The sequence below is a fragment of the Entelurus aequoreus genome, linkage group LG15 (assembly GCF_033978785.1).
Source record: "Entelurus aequoreus isolate RoL-2023_Sb linkage group LG15, RoL_Eaeq_v1.1, whole genome shotgun sequence".
In the NCBI taxonomy this organism is placed as follows: domain Eukaryota; kingdom Metazoa; phylum Chordata; class Actinopteri; order Syngnathiformes; family Syngnathidae; genus Entelurus; species Entelurus aequoreus.
This window is the reverse complement of record NC_084745.1, coordinates 7725139-7737492: the sequence shown is the minus strand read 5'-3', so window position 1 is coordinate 7737492 and position 12354 is coordinate 7725139. Positions and strand designations below refer to the sequence as shown.

At 43.1% G+C, this 12354-nt stretch overlaps 2 protein-coding genes across 2 annotated transcripts in view; one reads left to right on the top strand and one right to left on the bottom strand.

Annotated features, from left to right (window-relative positions):
- The window catches only part of zbtb47b (zinc finger and BTB domain containing 47b), a 55453-nt gene extending 49687 nt beyond the window's left edge, over positions 1-5766 (top strand). Inside the window, exon 7 of the mRNA XM_062022153.1 lies at positions 3031-5766. Coding sequence (XP_061878137.1) covers positions 3031-3104 — 74 coding nt within the window. The 3' untranslated portion in view covers positions 3105-5766. The remainder of the gene's footprint in view (positions 1-3030) is intronic.
- Positions 4523-12354, bottom strand: part of klhl40b (kelch-like family member 40b) — a 7928-nt gene continuing 96 nt past the window's right edge. The window contains exons 1-6 of the mRNA XM_062020676.1: positions 11192-12354; positions 10926-11086; positions 10744-10851; positions 10500-10685; positions 10276-10425; positions 4523-5905 (exon numbers count right to left, since the gene is read on the bottom strand). The exon at positions 11192-12354 is cut by the window's right edge and continues 96 nt beyond it. Of these exons, the coding sequence (XP_061876660.1) occupies positions 5794-5905; positions 10276-10425; positions 10500-10685; positions 10744-10851; positions 10926-11086; positions 11192-12307 (1833 nt within the window). The 5' untranslated portion in view covers positions 12308-12354 and the 3' untranslated portion in view covers positions 4523-5793. The remainder of the gene's footprint in view (positions 5906-10275; positions 10426-10499; positions 10686-10743; positions 10852-10925; positions 11087-11191) is intronic.

Here is a 12354-nt window from a genome sequence, read left to right as displayed (position 1 = left end):
TTCTGACACCACCAGATGGCAGTATAAGTGTCCACATAAGTGGCCATAAGACCCCGATTCAGTAGTGTACACAATTTTTGGAAATAAGAGCTTAAAGGTGCTGTCCACGCATGTGGCCAACTAAGCCTTTTTAAGTTACAATATGTACGAAAAATGTCAAGAGTAGAGATGTCCGATAATATCGGCCTGCCGATATTATCGGCCGATATATGCGTTAAAATGTAAAATCGGAAATTATCGGTATCGGTTTTTTTATTATCGGTATCAGGTAGTTTTTTTTTGTTTTTGTTTTTTAATTAAATCAACATAAAAAACACAAGATACACTTACAATTAGTGCACCAACCCAAAAAACCTCCCTCCCCCATTTACACTCATTCACACAAAAGGGTTGTTTCTTTCTGTTATTAATATTCTGGTTCCTACATTATATATCAATATATATCAATACAGTCTGCAAGGGATACAGTCCGTAAGCACACATGATTGTGCGTGCTGCTGGTCCACTAATAATACTAACCTTTAACAGTTAATTTTACTCATTTTCATTCATTACTAGTTTCTATGTAACTGTTTTTATATTGTTGTACTTTCTTTTTTATTCAAGAAAATGTTTTGAATTTATGTATCTTATTTTACACATTTTTTTAAAAAGTACCTTTTCTTCACCATACCTGGTTGTCCAAATTAGGCATAATAATGTGTTAATTCCACGACTGCATATATCGGTTGATATCGGTATCGGTAATTAAAGAGTTGGACAATATCGGAATATCGGATATCGGCAAAAAGCCATTATCGGACATCCCTAGTCAAGAGTGTTATGAATGTTATGGGAAAAGTGAGAAAATGTGACAAAATGACAAAAAATATGTAACGTTGTGAAGAAAAGGTTAAAATTTTATGTACGAAAACTTTACGACAAAAAGTCCAGAAGTTCTATTTGATAAAAGTCCTGAAAAAGTGCTAAAGTTATGACAAATTAGTAATGCCATGTGAGGAAAAAGTTGTAAAAAGGAAAAAAGTCACCATTATTTTAAAATGTGAATTTAACGAGGAAGTCATATTCTTACAAGGAGGAGGGGAAAAAAGTATATTTTTCTGAGAGCAATGTTCTGATGTTATGAAAAAAAAAAAAGTTGTATTAATGATATTGTGATTTTTTTTGGCCCATAGATTCCACGTCCCAAAAGAGCGGTCCGAGTTTGGGAGCGTTATGACAAATACTGATTGATGCACTTTCAGCGCGGTGGCCACGCCCACTTTTACTCTCCAAACTGCTGCTCACATAAAAGATTTTTAATGGCACATTCCGATGTTTTTCATGTACATTTATGCCACCTGAGTGTGCGTGCTGATGATTTGGACTCCAACGGGACTTTGGTGGGTAAAAAGTGTCAGCAGCCATTGAATTTAATGACAATTATTATTATTATTATCATCACCATGAGCACTTTAATTGTTCACTTTAGCTAACGTGTGATATATTAATCATTTTATGCGGAAGCTTTTTTTTACAAGCTCTATAAATGTATTTTAACGTATTTCCTCAAATAGTGACGTCACTTTAATAAACACAATGTCCTACTTAGTCTGCCTGAGCTATTCTTTATCATAATTGTACAAAAGCCAAAAGCGGTGAAGTTGTCACGTTGTGTAAATGGTAAATAAAAAGAGAAGACAATGATTTGCAAATCCTTTTCAACTTATATTCAATTGAATAGACTGCAAAGACGAGATATTTAACGTTCGAACTGAGAAACTTTATTTTTTTTTGTGCAAATAATCATTAACTTCGATATTTAATGGCAGCAACATTGCAAAAAAGTGGTCACAGGGGCATTTTTACCACTGTGTTACATGGCCTTTCCTTTTAACAACACTCAGTAAACCTTTGGGAACTGAGGAGACACATTTTTGAAACTTTTCAGGTGGAATTCTTTCCCATTCTTGCTTGATGTACAGCTTAAGTTGTTCAACAGGCTATTTTAGGCTTCATAATGCGCCACACATTTTCAATGGGAGACAGGTCTGGACTACAGGCAGGCCAGTCCAGTACCCGCAATATTTTACTAGGAAGCCACACTGTTGTAACACCTGGCTTGGCATTGTCTTGCTGAAATAAGCAGGGGCGTCCATGATAACGCTGCTTGGATGGCAACATATGTTGCTCCAAAACCTGTATGTACCTTTCAGCATTAATGGTGCCTTCACAGATGTGTAAGTTACCCATGTCTTGGGCACTAATACACCCCCATACCATCACACATGCCGGCTTTTGAACTTTACGCCTACAACAATCTGGATGGTTCTCTTCCTCTTTGTCCACAGTTTCCAAAAACAATTTGAAATGTGGACTCGTCAGACCCCAGAACACTTTTCCAGTTGGCATCAGTCCATCTTAGATGAGCTCGGGCCGAGCGAAGCTGGCGGCGTTTCTGGGTGTTGTTGATAAAATGGCTTTCGCTTTGCATAGTAGTGTTTTAACTTATAATAATAATAGATTTTATTTGTAAAAAGCACTTTACATTGAGCGAACAACATCAAAGTGCTACAGTGTAATAAAATAAAAAGATAATAAAAATTTAAAAAAATAAAAACTAGAACAGCCTAATAGTTAGAACTAGTATGCATATATCTAAAAAAAAAAGAAGGTTATTTTAAAAAGAAGGGCTTTTAAGCCTTTTTTAAAAGCATCCACAGTCTGTGGTGCCCTCAGGTGGTCAGGGAGAGCGTTCCACAGACCGGGAGCGACGGAGCAGAAAGCCCGGTCTCCCATTGTTCGTAGCTTTGTCCTCGGAGGTTGGAGGAGGTTAGCCTGTCCGGAGCGGAGGTGTCGTGTGGAGGATTTGGGGGTGAGCAGTTTTTTTGAGGTAGATGGGGGCATTCCCATGGAGGCACTGGTGGGTTAGTAGGGAGACTTTGTATTCAATCCCGAGTGAAACAGGAAGCCAGTGAAGGGATTTGAGAATTGGTGTGATATGGTCGTATTTCCGCAGCTCCTAGCAGCACTATTCTGTATGTATTGCAGCTTCTGGATGTTCTTGCTGGGGATCCCGACAACAAGTGCCTTGCAGTAGTCTAGCCTGCAGGAGACAAAGGTAACTCGCACTCACAGATGTAGCCACAAACTGTAGTCACCGACAGTGGTTTTCCGAAGTGTTCCTGAGCCCATGCGGTGATATCCTTTACACGCTGATGTCGCTTTCTGATGCAGCGCCGCCTGAGGGATCGAAGGTCACGGGCCTCGCCGCTTACGTGCCGTGATTTCTCCAGATTCTCTGAACCCTCTGAAGATATTGACGAAATCCCTGAATTCCTTGCAATAGCTGGTTGAGAAATGTTGTTCTCAAACAATTTGCTCAGGCATTTGTTGACAAAGTGGTGACACCTCGCCCCGTCCGTGTTTGTGAAGGACTGAGCATTTCATGGAAGCTGCTTTTATACCCAACCACGGCACCCACCTGTTCCCAATTAGCCTCTTCACCTGTGGGATGTTCCAAATAAGTGTTTTGACGAGCATTCCTCAACTTTCTCAGTCTTTTTTGCCACTCGTGCCAGCTTTTTTGAAACATGTTGCAGGCATCAAATTCCAAATGAGCTAACAGTTGCGAAAAATAACAAAGTTTACCAGTTGGAACGTTAAGTATCTTGTCTTTGCAGTTAGGGATGTCCGATAATATCGGCCTGCGTTAAAATGTAATATCGGAAATCATCGGTATCGTTTTTTTTTATTATCTGTATCGTTTTTTGTTTTTTTTTAAAAAAATTTAAATTTATTAAATCAACATAAAAAACACAAGATACACTTACAATTAGTGCACCAACCCAAAAAACCTCCCTCCCCCATTTACACTCATTCACACAAAAGGGTTGTTTCTTTCTGTTATTAATATTCTGGTTCCTACATTATATATCAATATATATCAATACAGTCTGCAAGGGATACAGTCCGTAAGCACACATGATTGTGCGTGCTGCTGGTCCACTAATAGTACTAACCTTTAACAGTTAATTTTACTCATTTTCATTAATTACTAGTTTCTATGTAACTGTTTTTATATTGTTTTACTTTCTTTTTTATTCAAGAAAATGTTTTTAATTGAGTTATCTTATTTTATTTATTTTTTTTTAAAAGTACCTTATCTTCACCATACATGGTTGTCCAAATTAGGCATAATAATGTGTTAATTCCACGACTGCATATATCGGTTGATATCGGTAATTAAAGAGTTGGACAATATCGGAATATCGGATATCGGCAAAAAGCCATTATCGGACATCCCTATTTGCAGTCTATTCAATTGAATATAAGTTGAAAAGGATTTGCAAATCATTGTATTTTCTTTTTTTATTTACCATTTACACAACGTAACAACTTCACTGCTTTTGGGTTTTGTATGTTGTCGTATAAATCACTCCAATCATCATTTTGGAAACTATACTTTTACTAAAAAACAACTAATAATACAACAATAACAGATGGCTGGTGCTCTCTGCAGTTGAGTAAATACAGTGTGTGGAGGTGGATTGAGCACAAGTAATAAAGGTAGAGAATACAGTATAGGGTACAGAAGGTAAATATGTCCGCTCAATCATATTTTTGTGGGCTAAGTGGCAGTAAAGCAAAGAGAAGGGACATTTTTCACAGATTTGATGTCTTTTAATTAGCATGATTTGCTAAGGGCTAATTTTGCCCTTCAAGTCCAGAAATTCAAAAAAGGTAAAAATGTTGCAAAAAAATGTCCGTGGTTGAATTCCTGTATTTGCTGACTTGTTGATAAATGTTGTTGTTGTTTTCAACACGAGGGCTGACTACTACTTCTAATAATAATAATAATAATAATAATAATAATGTTAGCTTTCTGAGCCCACACATGACTTATTTATGACAATTGTCTTCTGCCCTTATATGGTGTTGCTGACTTAGCGTGTAGCGCCTGTCATTTCATCATTAAACGCTGGAGAGATATTCATGTTTGCGTGCTGTGTTTATTATAACGAGTCATCAAGGTTCATGCGAAAAGGGAACAAAAAACTCGGAAAGACTGGAAGGCCAAAGAAGCGAGAAATTGTTGCCATGATGAAAGCGTCAAATCGGCCCCTTGGTTCAACTATCAGGCATCGTCATTTCTTCGTCTGTAAATTGTCAGAATAATTGTAATCTGTTCCCGGCGAGCAGACAAAAGCTGTCTTTGATCTTACCAAGCAAAAAGCTTGTGAAACTGCACTGTGTACGATGGGAAGCGACATGAAGGCGTCGGTTTCTTTGATCTATTGTGATCCACAGGAAGGTCTCGTCTTGACCCGAGATCTACAAAGCGGAGAGGAAGCAAGCTCCAGGCATCTTTTCTTTGAACTGTTTTGTGACCGAGGGCAACGGCTGTTTACGACCCCCTCTCCCCTTAGAAACAGCTGTTGCCATGTAATCAGGGAAAGTCCAAATAAAAGAGGATGCGTGCAATCCTTTCGTCAGAGCGTGGTGGAAGACTGCAAAGAGTACAGCCCAGACGTTTCTTCTCATTGAGCTAAATTGAATCCTGTCTCTGTTGAATTCCTTGCTTCTTGTCTGTTTAATAGATGTCATCGGTGTTTGAACCTGACATAAATATTCTCATTCATCAAACTGGACCGTACGCCGTCCTGCACCGTCCCCTCAGACTGTCTGTGAGCATGGACTGATGAAGTCCACAATCCCAACAGTTCGGTTGCGAAAAGACACTCTTTGGCGAGTCCCAACTTTTAGCGTGGAAGAGTCCTGATAACAAAACCCGAATGTTCCCGCACGACGTCGTTACATCTTGTTGAGTCGCAGCGTGTTGAGGCGGACACCGAGAACCGTTGCTCCCGAGGCGTACTGGATCTCGCGGAGGATTCCGGTCCACTTCTTCTCCGTTTCGTTGTACCTGCAAAAACAATGATCCATCAAACTTGGCCCGGGTAGACCCAGTGGGTCGTAACTTTCATTCAAAGTTCTCAAAAGTACTTTTAAAGAGTTTCTTGGTTCTATTGGAGATAATTGCATATGAGAATATATGAACTAGAATGTTTTCTAAGTGTCACCTGTTTAGAGTACCAGTAGTAAGTGCTACTTGGAGTACCAGTAGGTAATGGACAAAAAGCCGAGGTGATTTGGTGAACCAGGAAACCTGGAGCCACTTAGGGGCGTTAGAGCGAGCAGCTACCCGGCAAACGAGACATCAAAAGGGGCTAAGTGTTGTAAGTGTTAGGCCTATTTTTGCACTGTTTTCTTTAAAGCTGGCCATAGGGGCGGGACAGACAGGTGTCCCCCAGGTTCTGGACCCTCGAGGGGGACTTAGCCCCGGAACAACTTAGGGGCGTTAGAACGAGCAGCTACCCGGATAACAGGCCACCCAAAGGGGCCAAGTGTTGGGCCTATTTGTGCATTGTTTTCCTTAAAACTAGCCACGAGGGTGGGACGGACAGGTGTCCCCCAGGTTCTGGACCCTCAAGGGGGACATAGCCCCGGAACAACTTAGGGGCGTTAGAACGAGCAGCTACCCGGATAACAGGCCACCCAAAGGGGCCAAGTGTTGGGCCTATTTGTGCATTGTTTTCCTTAAAACTAGCCACGAGGGTGGGACAGACAGGTGTCCCCCAGGTTCTGGACCCTCGAGGGGGACATAGCCCCGGAACAACTTAGGGGCGTTAGAACGAGCAGCTACCCGGATAACAGGCCACCCAAAGGGGCCAAGTGTTGGGCCTATTTGTGCATTGTTTTCCTTAAAACTAGCCACGAGGGTGGGACGGACAGGTGTCCCCCAGGTTCTGGACCCTCGAGGGGGACATAGCCCCGGAACAACTTAGGGGCGTTAGAACGAGCAGCTACCCGGCAAACGAGACACAAATATGGGCTAAGTGTTCTAAGTCTTGGGCCTATTTTAAGATTGTAATCCATTAAAACTAGTCACAGAGACAGGACAGACAGATGTCTCCCAGGTTCTGGACCCTCGGGTCGGCTTTGGCAGTCCCGAGACTTACTCACGGAACCACTTAGGGTCGAAAGAACGAGCAGCTACTCGGAAAACGAGACACAAATAGCGGCTAAGTGTTGTTGAATATATGAACTAGAATGTTTTCTAAGTGTCACCTATTTAGAGTACCAGTAGTAAGTGCTACTTGGAGTACCAGTAGGTAATGGACAAAAAGCCGAGGTGATTTGGTGAACCAGGAAACCTGGAGCCACTTAGGGGCGTTAGAACGAGCAGCTACCCGGCAAACGAGACATCAAAAGGGGCTAAGTGTTGTAAGTGTTAGGCCTATTTTTGCACTGTTTTCTTTAAAGCTGGCCATAGGGGCGTGACAGACAGGTGTCCCCCAGGTTCTGGACCCTCGAGGGGGACATAGCCCCGGAACAACTTAGGGGCGTTAGAACGAGCAGCTACCCGGATAACAGGCCACCCAAAGGGGCCAAGTGTTGGGCCTATTTCAAGTTTCAAGTTTCAAGTTTATTATTCTTCGGTCAATCGTCAACAAAATAAACAAACAGTTGTACATTCTTAAATTGAAAATGAAAATGTTGCAGACCGAAAGGGTTTAGGCTGAAGTTGAACACTTATTGCGCCTAACCCTATAAACAATGTCAAGTACAAAATAAACTTCCGAAAATTATTGAATGTCCATTGTACAACATATTATAAATACACATTATACATAACATAAACACAGTTCAATTATATACACAGTAAAGGCATGTGAAATATCCTTGTAGACATGTTAAACCTTTGTACCAATTTATATACTATATACAAACAATTGTACTTCCATTATTATTTATAACCCACATTTAGTATTTGAATTAACATTGATCATAGTAGTAACTACTGTGTTGATTCTAGAGTGATATATTTTTTCAAGACATTGGTCTTAAAGTGTTTTTTAAATGTGTGAATAGAACTGGAACATTTTAAGGAATAATCCAAGCTGTTCCACAGTTGAACCCCCCTGACAGAAACACATCTACTTTTTAAGCTTGTTCTTATCTTAGCTTTCTGGAAGACAGCTGAACCTCTGAGGTCATAGGAATTCTTTCTGGGTTTAAACCTCTCCTGTAGACACCCAGGCAGCATGTGGTTATGAGCTTTGTACGTCACAATAGCAGTGTTGAGGTCAACAAGATCGTACAGTTTTAATGTTTTTAATTTAATAAACAGAGCATTGGTATGGTCATGATAATCTGCATAATTTACAATTCTAATCGCTTTCTTTTGAAGTAAGAATATAGATTTAATGTTTGTTTTGTAATTGTTACCCCAGATTTCGACACAATAATTAAGATAAGGGAGTACAAAAGAATTATATAACATGATAAGAGCCTTTTGATTTACGGAGTTTTTTATTTTATGTAACATAGCAATATTTTTTGCCATCTTTGTCTTAAGTATATTTATGTGCAGTTTCCAATTTAATTTATCATCTATATGGATTCCCAAAAATTTTGTTGAATACACCCTTTCTATCTCCATATCATCAATTCTTATATGACACTGTTTGTTATTTTTCCTATTTCCAAAAATTATATATTTTGTTTTATTTAGGTTGATTGATAGTTTATTGGCATCAAACCATTGCTTTAGTATGTGGAGTTCACTCTCTACAGTCCCTAAGAGATGGCCAAGGTCTTGCCCAGAACAGTACAGACTTGTATCATCGGCAAAGAGAATACAGTTGAGTTTTTTAAAGATTTTACAGATATCATTAATGTACAATAAAAACAATTTTGGTCCCAATACAGAACCTTGGGGTACTCCATGTGTTATAATCTTTTTATCTGAATCTACATTATTCATATGCACGTACTGTTCTCTGCCACCAAGATAACTTTTCAACCAATCATGAGCATTGTTTGTGCATTGTTTTCCTTAAAACTAGCCACGAGGGCGGGACGGACAGGTGTCCCCCAGGTTCTGGATCCTCGAGGGGGACATAGCCCCGGAACAACTTAGGGGCGTTATAACGAGCAGCTACCCGGCAAACGAGACACAAATATGGGCTAAGTGTTGTAAGTGTTAGGCCTATTTTAAGATTGTTTTCCTTAAAACTAGTCACAGAGACAGGACAGACAGATGTCTCCCAGGTTCTGGACCCTCGGGTCGGCTTTGGCAGTCCCGAGACTTACTCACGGAACCACTTAGGGTCGAAAGAACGAGCAGCTACTCGGAAAACGAGACACAAATAGCGGCTAAGTGTTGTTGAATATATGAACTAGAATGTTTTCTAAGTGTTACCTATTTAGAGTACCAGTAGTAAGTAGTACTTGGAGTACCAGTAGGTAATGGACAAAAGCCAAGGTGATTTGGTGAAACAGGAAAAAAGGCTTAACATAGGAGAAGGCAGGGTTGCTTACCTTCCCCCCTAAAAAGACTTAGGAAAAAAAAAACTGGAGCCACTTAGGGGCGTTAGAACGAGCAGCTACCCGGATAACAAGCCCCCTAAAGGGGCCAAGTGTTGGGCCTATTTGTGCATTGTTTTCCTTAAAACTAGCCACGAGGGTGGGACGGACAGTTGTTCCCCAGGTTCCGGACCCTCGAGTCGGCTTCAGCAGTCCCGGGATATAACCCCGGAACAACTTAGGGGCGTTAGAACGAGCAGCTACCCGGCAAACGAGACATCAAAAGGGGCTAAGTGTTGTAAGTGTTAGGCCTATTTTTGCACAGTTTTCTTTAAAGATGGCCATAGGGGCGGGACAGACAGGTGTCCCCCAGGTTCTGGACCCTCAAGGGGGACATAGCCCTGGAACAACTTAGGGGTGTTAGAACGAGCAGCTACCCGGCAAAAGAGACATCAAAAGGGGATAAGTGTTAGCTTTGTTTTCCTAAAACTGACAGACTGGTGTCCCCCAGGTTCTGGCGCCTCGTATCAGCTTTGGCAGTCTCAAAACCTACTCACAGAACCACTTAGGGTTGAAGGAACGAGAAACTACCCGGAAAACGAGACACTAGTAGCGGATAAGTGTTGTAAGTGTCGGTCCTATTTTTGCAGTGTTTTCCTTAAAACTGGCCATGGGGACAATTGCAAATCCGTCACAGAGAGAAGGTGCAGATACCCCGATTATTCTGGCAATGTGTGCATGTCACGCAGACTAGAAAGAAAAGCAGCTATTAAGCTAGTAAGTCACTAAGGTCAGTGTGTGAAAGACAAAGAAAAAACCTCCAAGGAATCCGAACCACTAACTTACAGTTTTAGAGTTGCAATACATTTCAGGCTAAAGTCCTAAAGTTCTTTAAGTTCCCGTGCAAGGTAATGTCTCACCCACCTCCAGACGTCGTTCATCTCTTTGGGAACCATGTCCTCGCAGTCCTCCAAAGGCATCATGGCGAAGCCTCCCAGGGCGTACAGGAAGCCCCCCAAAGACACCAAGCTCAGGGAACTTCGTTCTTGGGGAAACGTCTCAAAGTCGGACCAGCTGTGGAACACATCACATGACTTATCGTCCTGAGGCCTTCAGTCCGTAACGCGGGTGTTTTTCGAGGGACTCACTTGTTGGTCGCAATGTCGTAGACCTCCACAGAGTCTGTCAGGCCTGTGTCGGTGACTCCTCCTGCCACGTAGATTTTGTTCTTGTGAAGGGTCGCTCCAAAAAGCGAGCGAGCAGTCTTCATGGGGGACAGCTCCTTCCATTCCAACCTCCTGGTGTCATACGCAGACGTCTTGCTCAAGCAGCTCCTTCAGAAAGAGGCAGGACGTAAGTATTTAGATTTAGCGCTGATACTGTAATACTTACTTGTCGTCTCCTTTTCCTCCAATCACGTAAACCAGGTCCTTGTGGGACACCGTCGCATGTCCGTACACCGCGTATGGAATTGGCTCCGACTCGCCCCATTTGAAAGACCTACGAGCAAGAAACCACATGGACTTTATTCTTGTCATGCTGCTTTCTCAAACCTGATGCATGAAATGACTCACTGTCTGTCGTAGACCAGAACGGAGTCTAGCGTGTGCTCCTGATCCTTCACTTCCCGTCCTCCCAGCACAAAGATGGACTTCTCGGCCTCACCCATGCCGAACAGGAAGCGAGGAGACGGCAGCGGTGGCATCCCGAGCCAGTCAGCGTTTGACGGGTCATACTGACGACACAGGACACAAATACTTGAGACCTTCCGACGCCAAAGAGTCTCTCGGACAACTACGGGGTGAAGACCAAGCCCTTTCAAGTGTATTTGCTGACTCACCTGCAGGAAGTAAGAGCAGAGCGGGTCCTCCTTGTTCTGCTCATCAATGAACAATCCTCCAGCCGCAAAGATCTGGTTCTCTTTAGTGACCAGGCTGACGTGGTTTTTGGGAACTTGAGTGGACACGCATGCCATGAAGCAGTCGTTCCCCGCTGGGTCGTAAGCCACCGCCCCCGCGTCGTTGATCATCAGGATCAAGTCCCGGGCGAACATACCAAAGCGCATGGTGTCATTGAGGATGCTTGGGAGAAGACTCTCTTCTACTTCCTCCTCCTCATCGTCTGCTCCAGCGTCCTTCTTCTTCTCCTTCTTGGGTTTTGCCTCAGGCATCTTCCCAGCCTGAGCATCTTTGACCATCTGGAGCTTCTTCAGCAGCTCTGGGTTAGACGAGATGAGTTTGTGTTTCTCCACCTTTTCCCTCAGGTAGTCTTCACTGACCAGACGCAAGCGAACACAATCCAGCAACCCGGGCAAGGCTTTCTCTCTGTCCTCCAAGTCCCGAGACACCCAGTTCATTAACACCTCAAACACGGCCTCCTCTGTCTCCACATTCAGATTGTCGTTGGCTAAAATGGCCGCCAGCTCGCTGGGCTGCATCTGCAGGAAGTCCTCATCCCTGGAGATGAGCTGAAAGCGCTCGCAGGCATAGTTTCGGGCGGACACGGCCAGCCTGGGACAGTCCAGCATCAAGCCCAGCCTGAAGATGGCCAAGCAGTTACTGAGGGTCAGACGCTTCTGCAGGAAAGACACGCACACGGTGAAGATGGAGGGGATCTGGTACATGTTAGCCACGGCGAAGATGTCCTGAACATTCTGCTCCGTCACGTTGATTTTGGAGGTGTACAAGTACTTGAGGATCAGCCCCATGACCCCCGGTTCCACGTCCTCCAAGACGATCTCCCTCTTTTTGCTTTCGTCCAAGTCGGACAGGAAGATGGAGCGGAAGTAAGAGCTGCAGGCGCACAGGACCAGGCGGTGGCAGGGGAAGTCCTTGTCTTTGATCTTCAGGACACAGTCCACCAGCTTGTCTCTCTCCAGGAGGTCGCACAGGCCGTCCTGGAGCAGCGTCTGCTGGTACATCCTGGGCTCATCCATGGGGTTGATCGGTACGGCCATTCTTCCTGGCTGGAGGAGATCCTTTCCAGGGGTTCCAGTCCAACAAA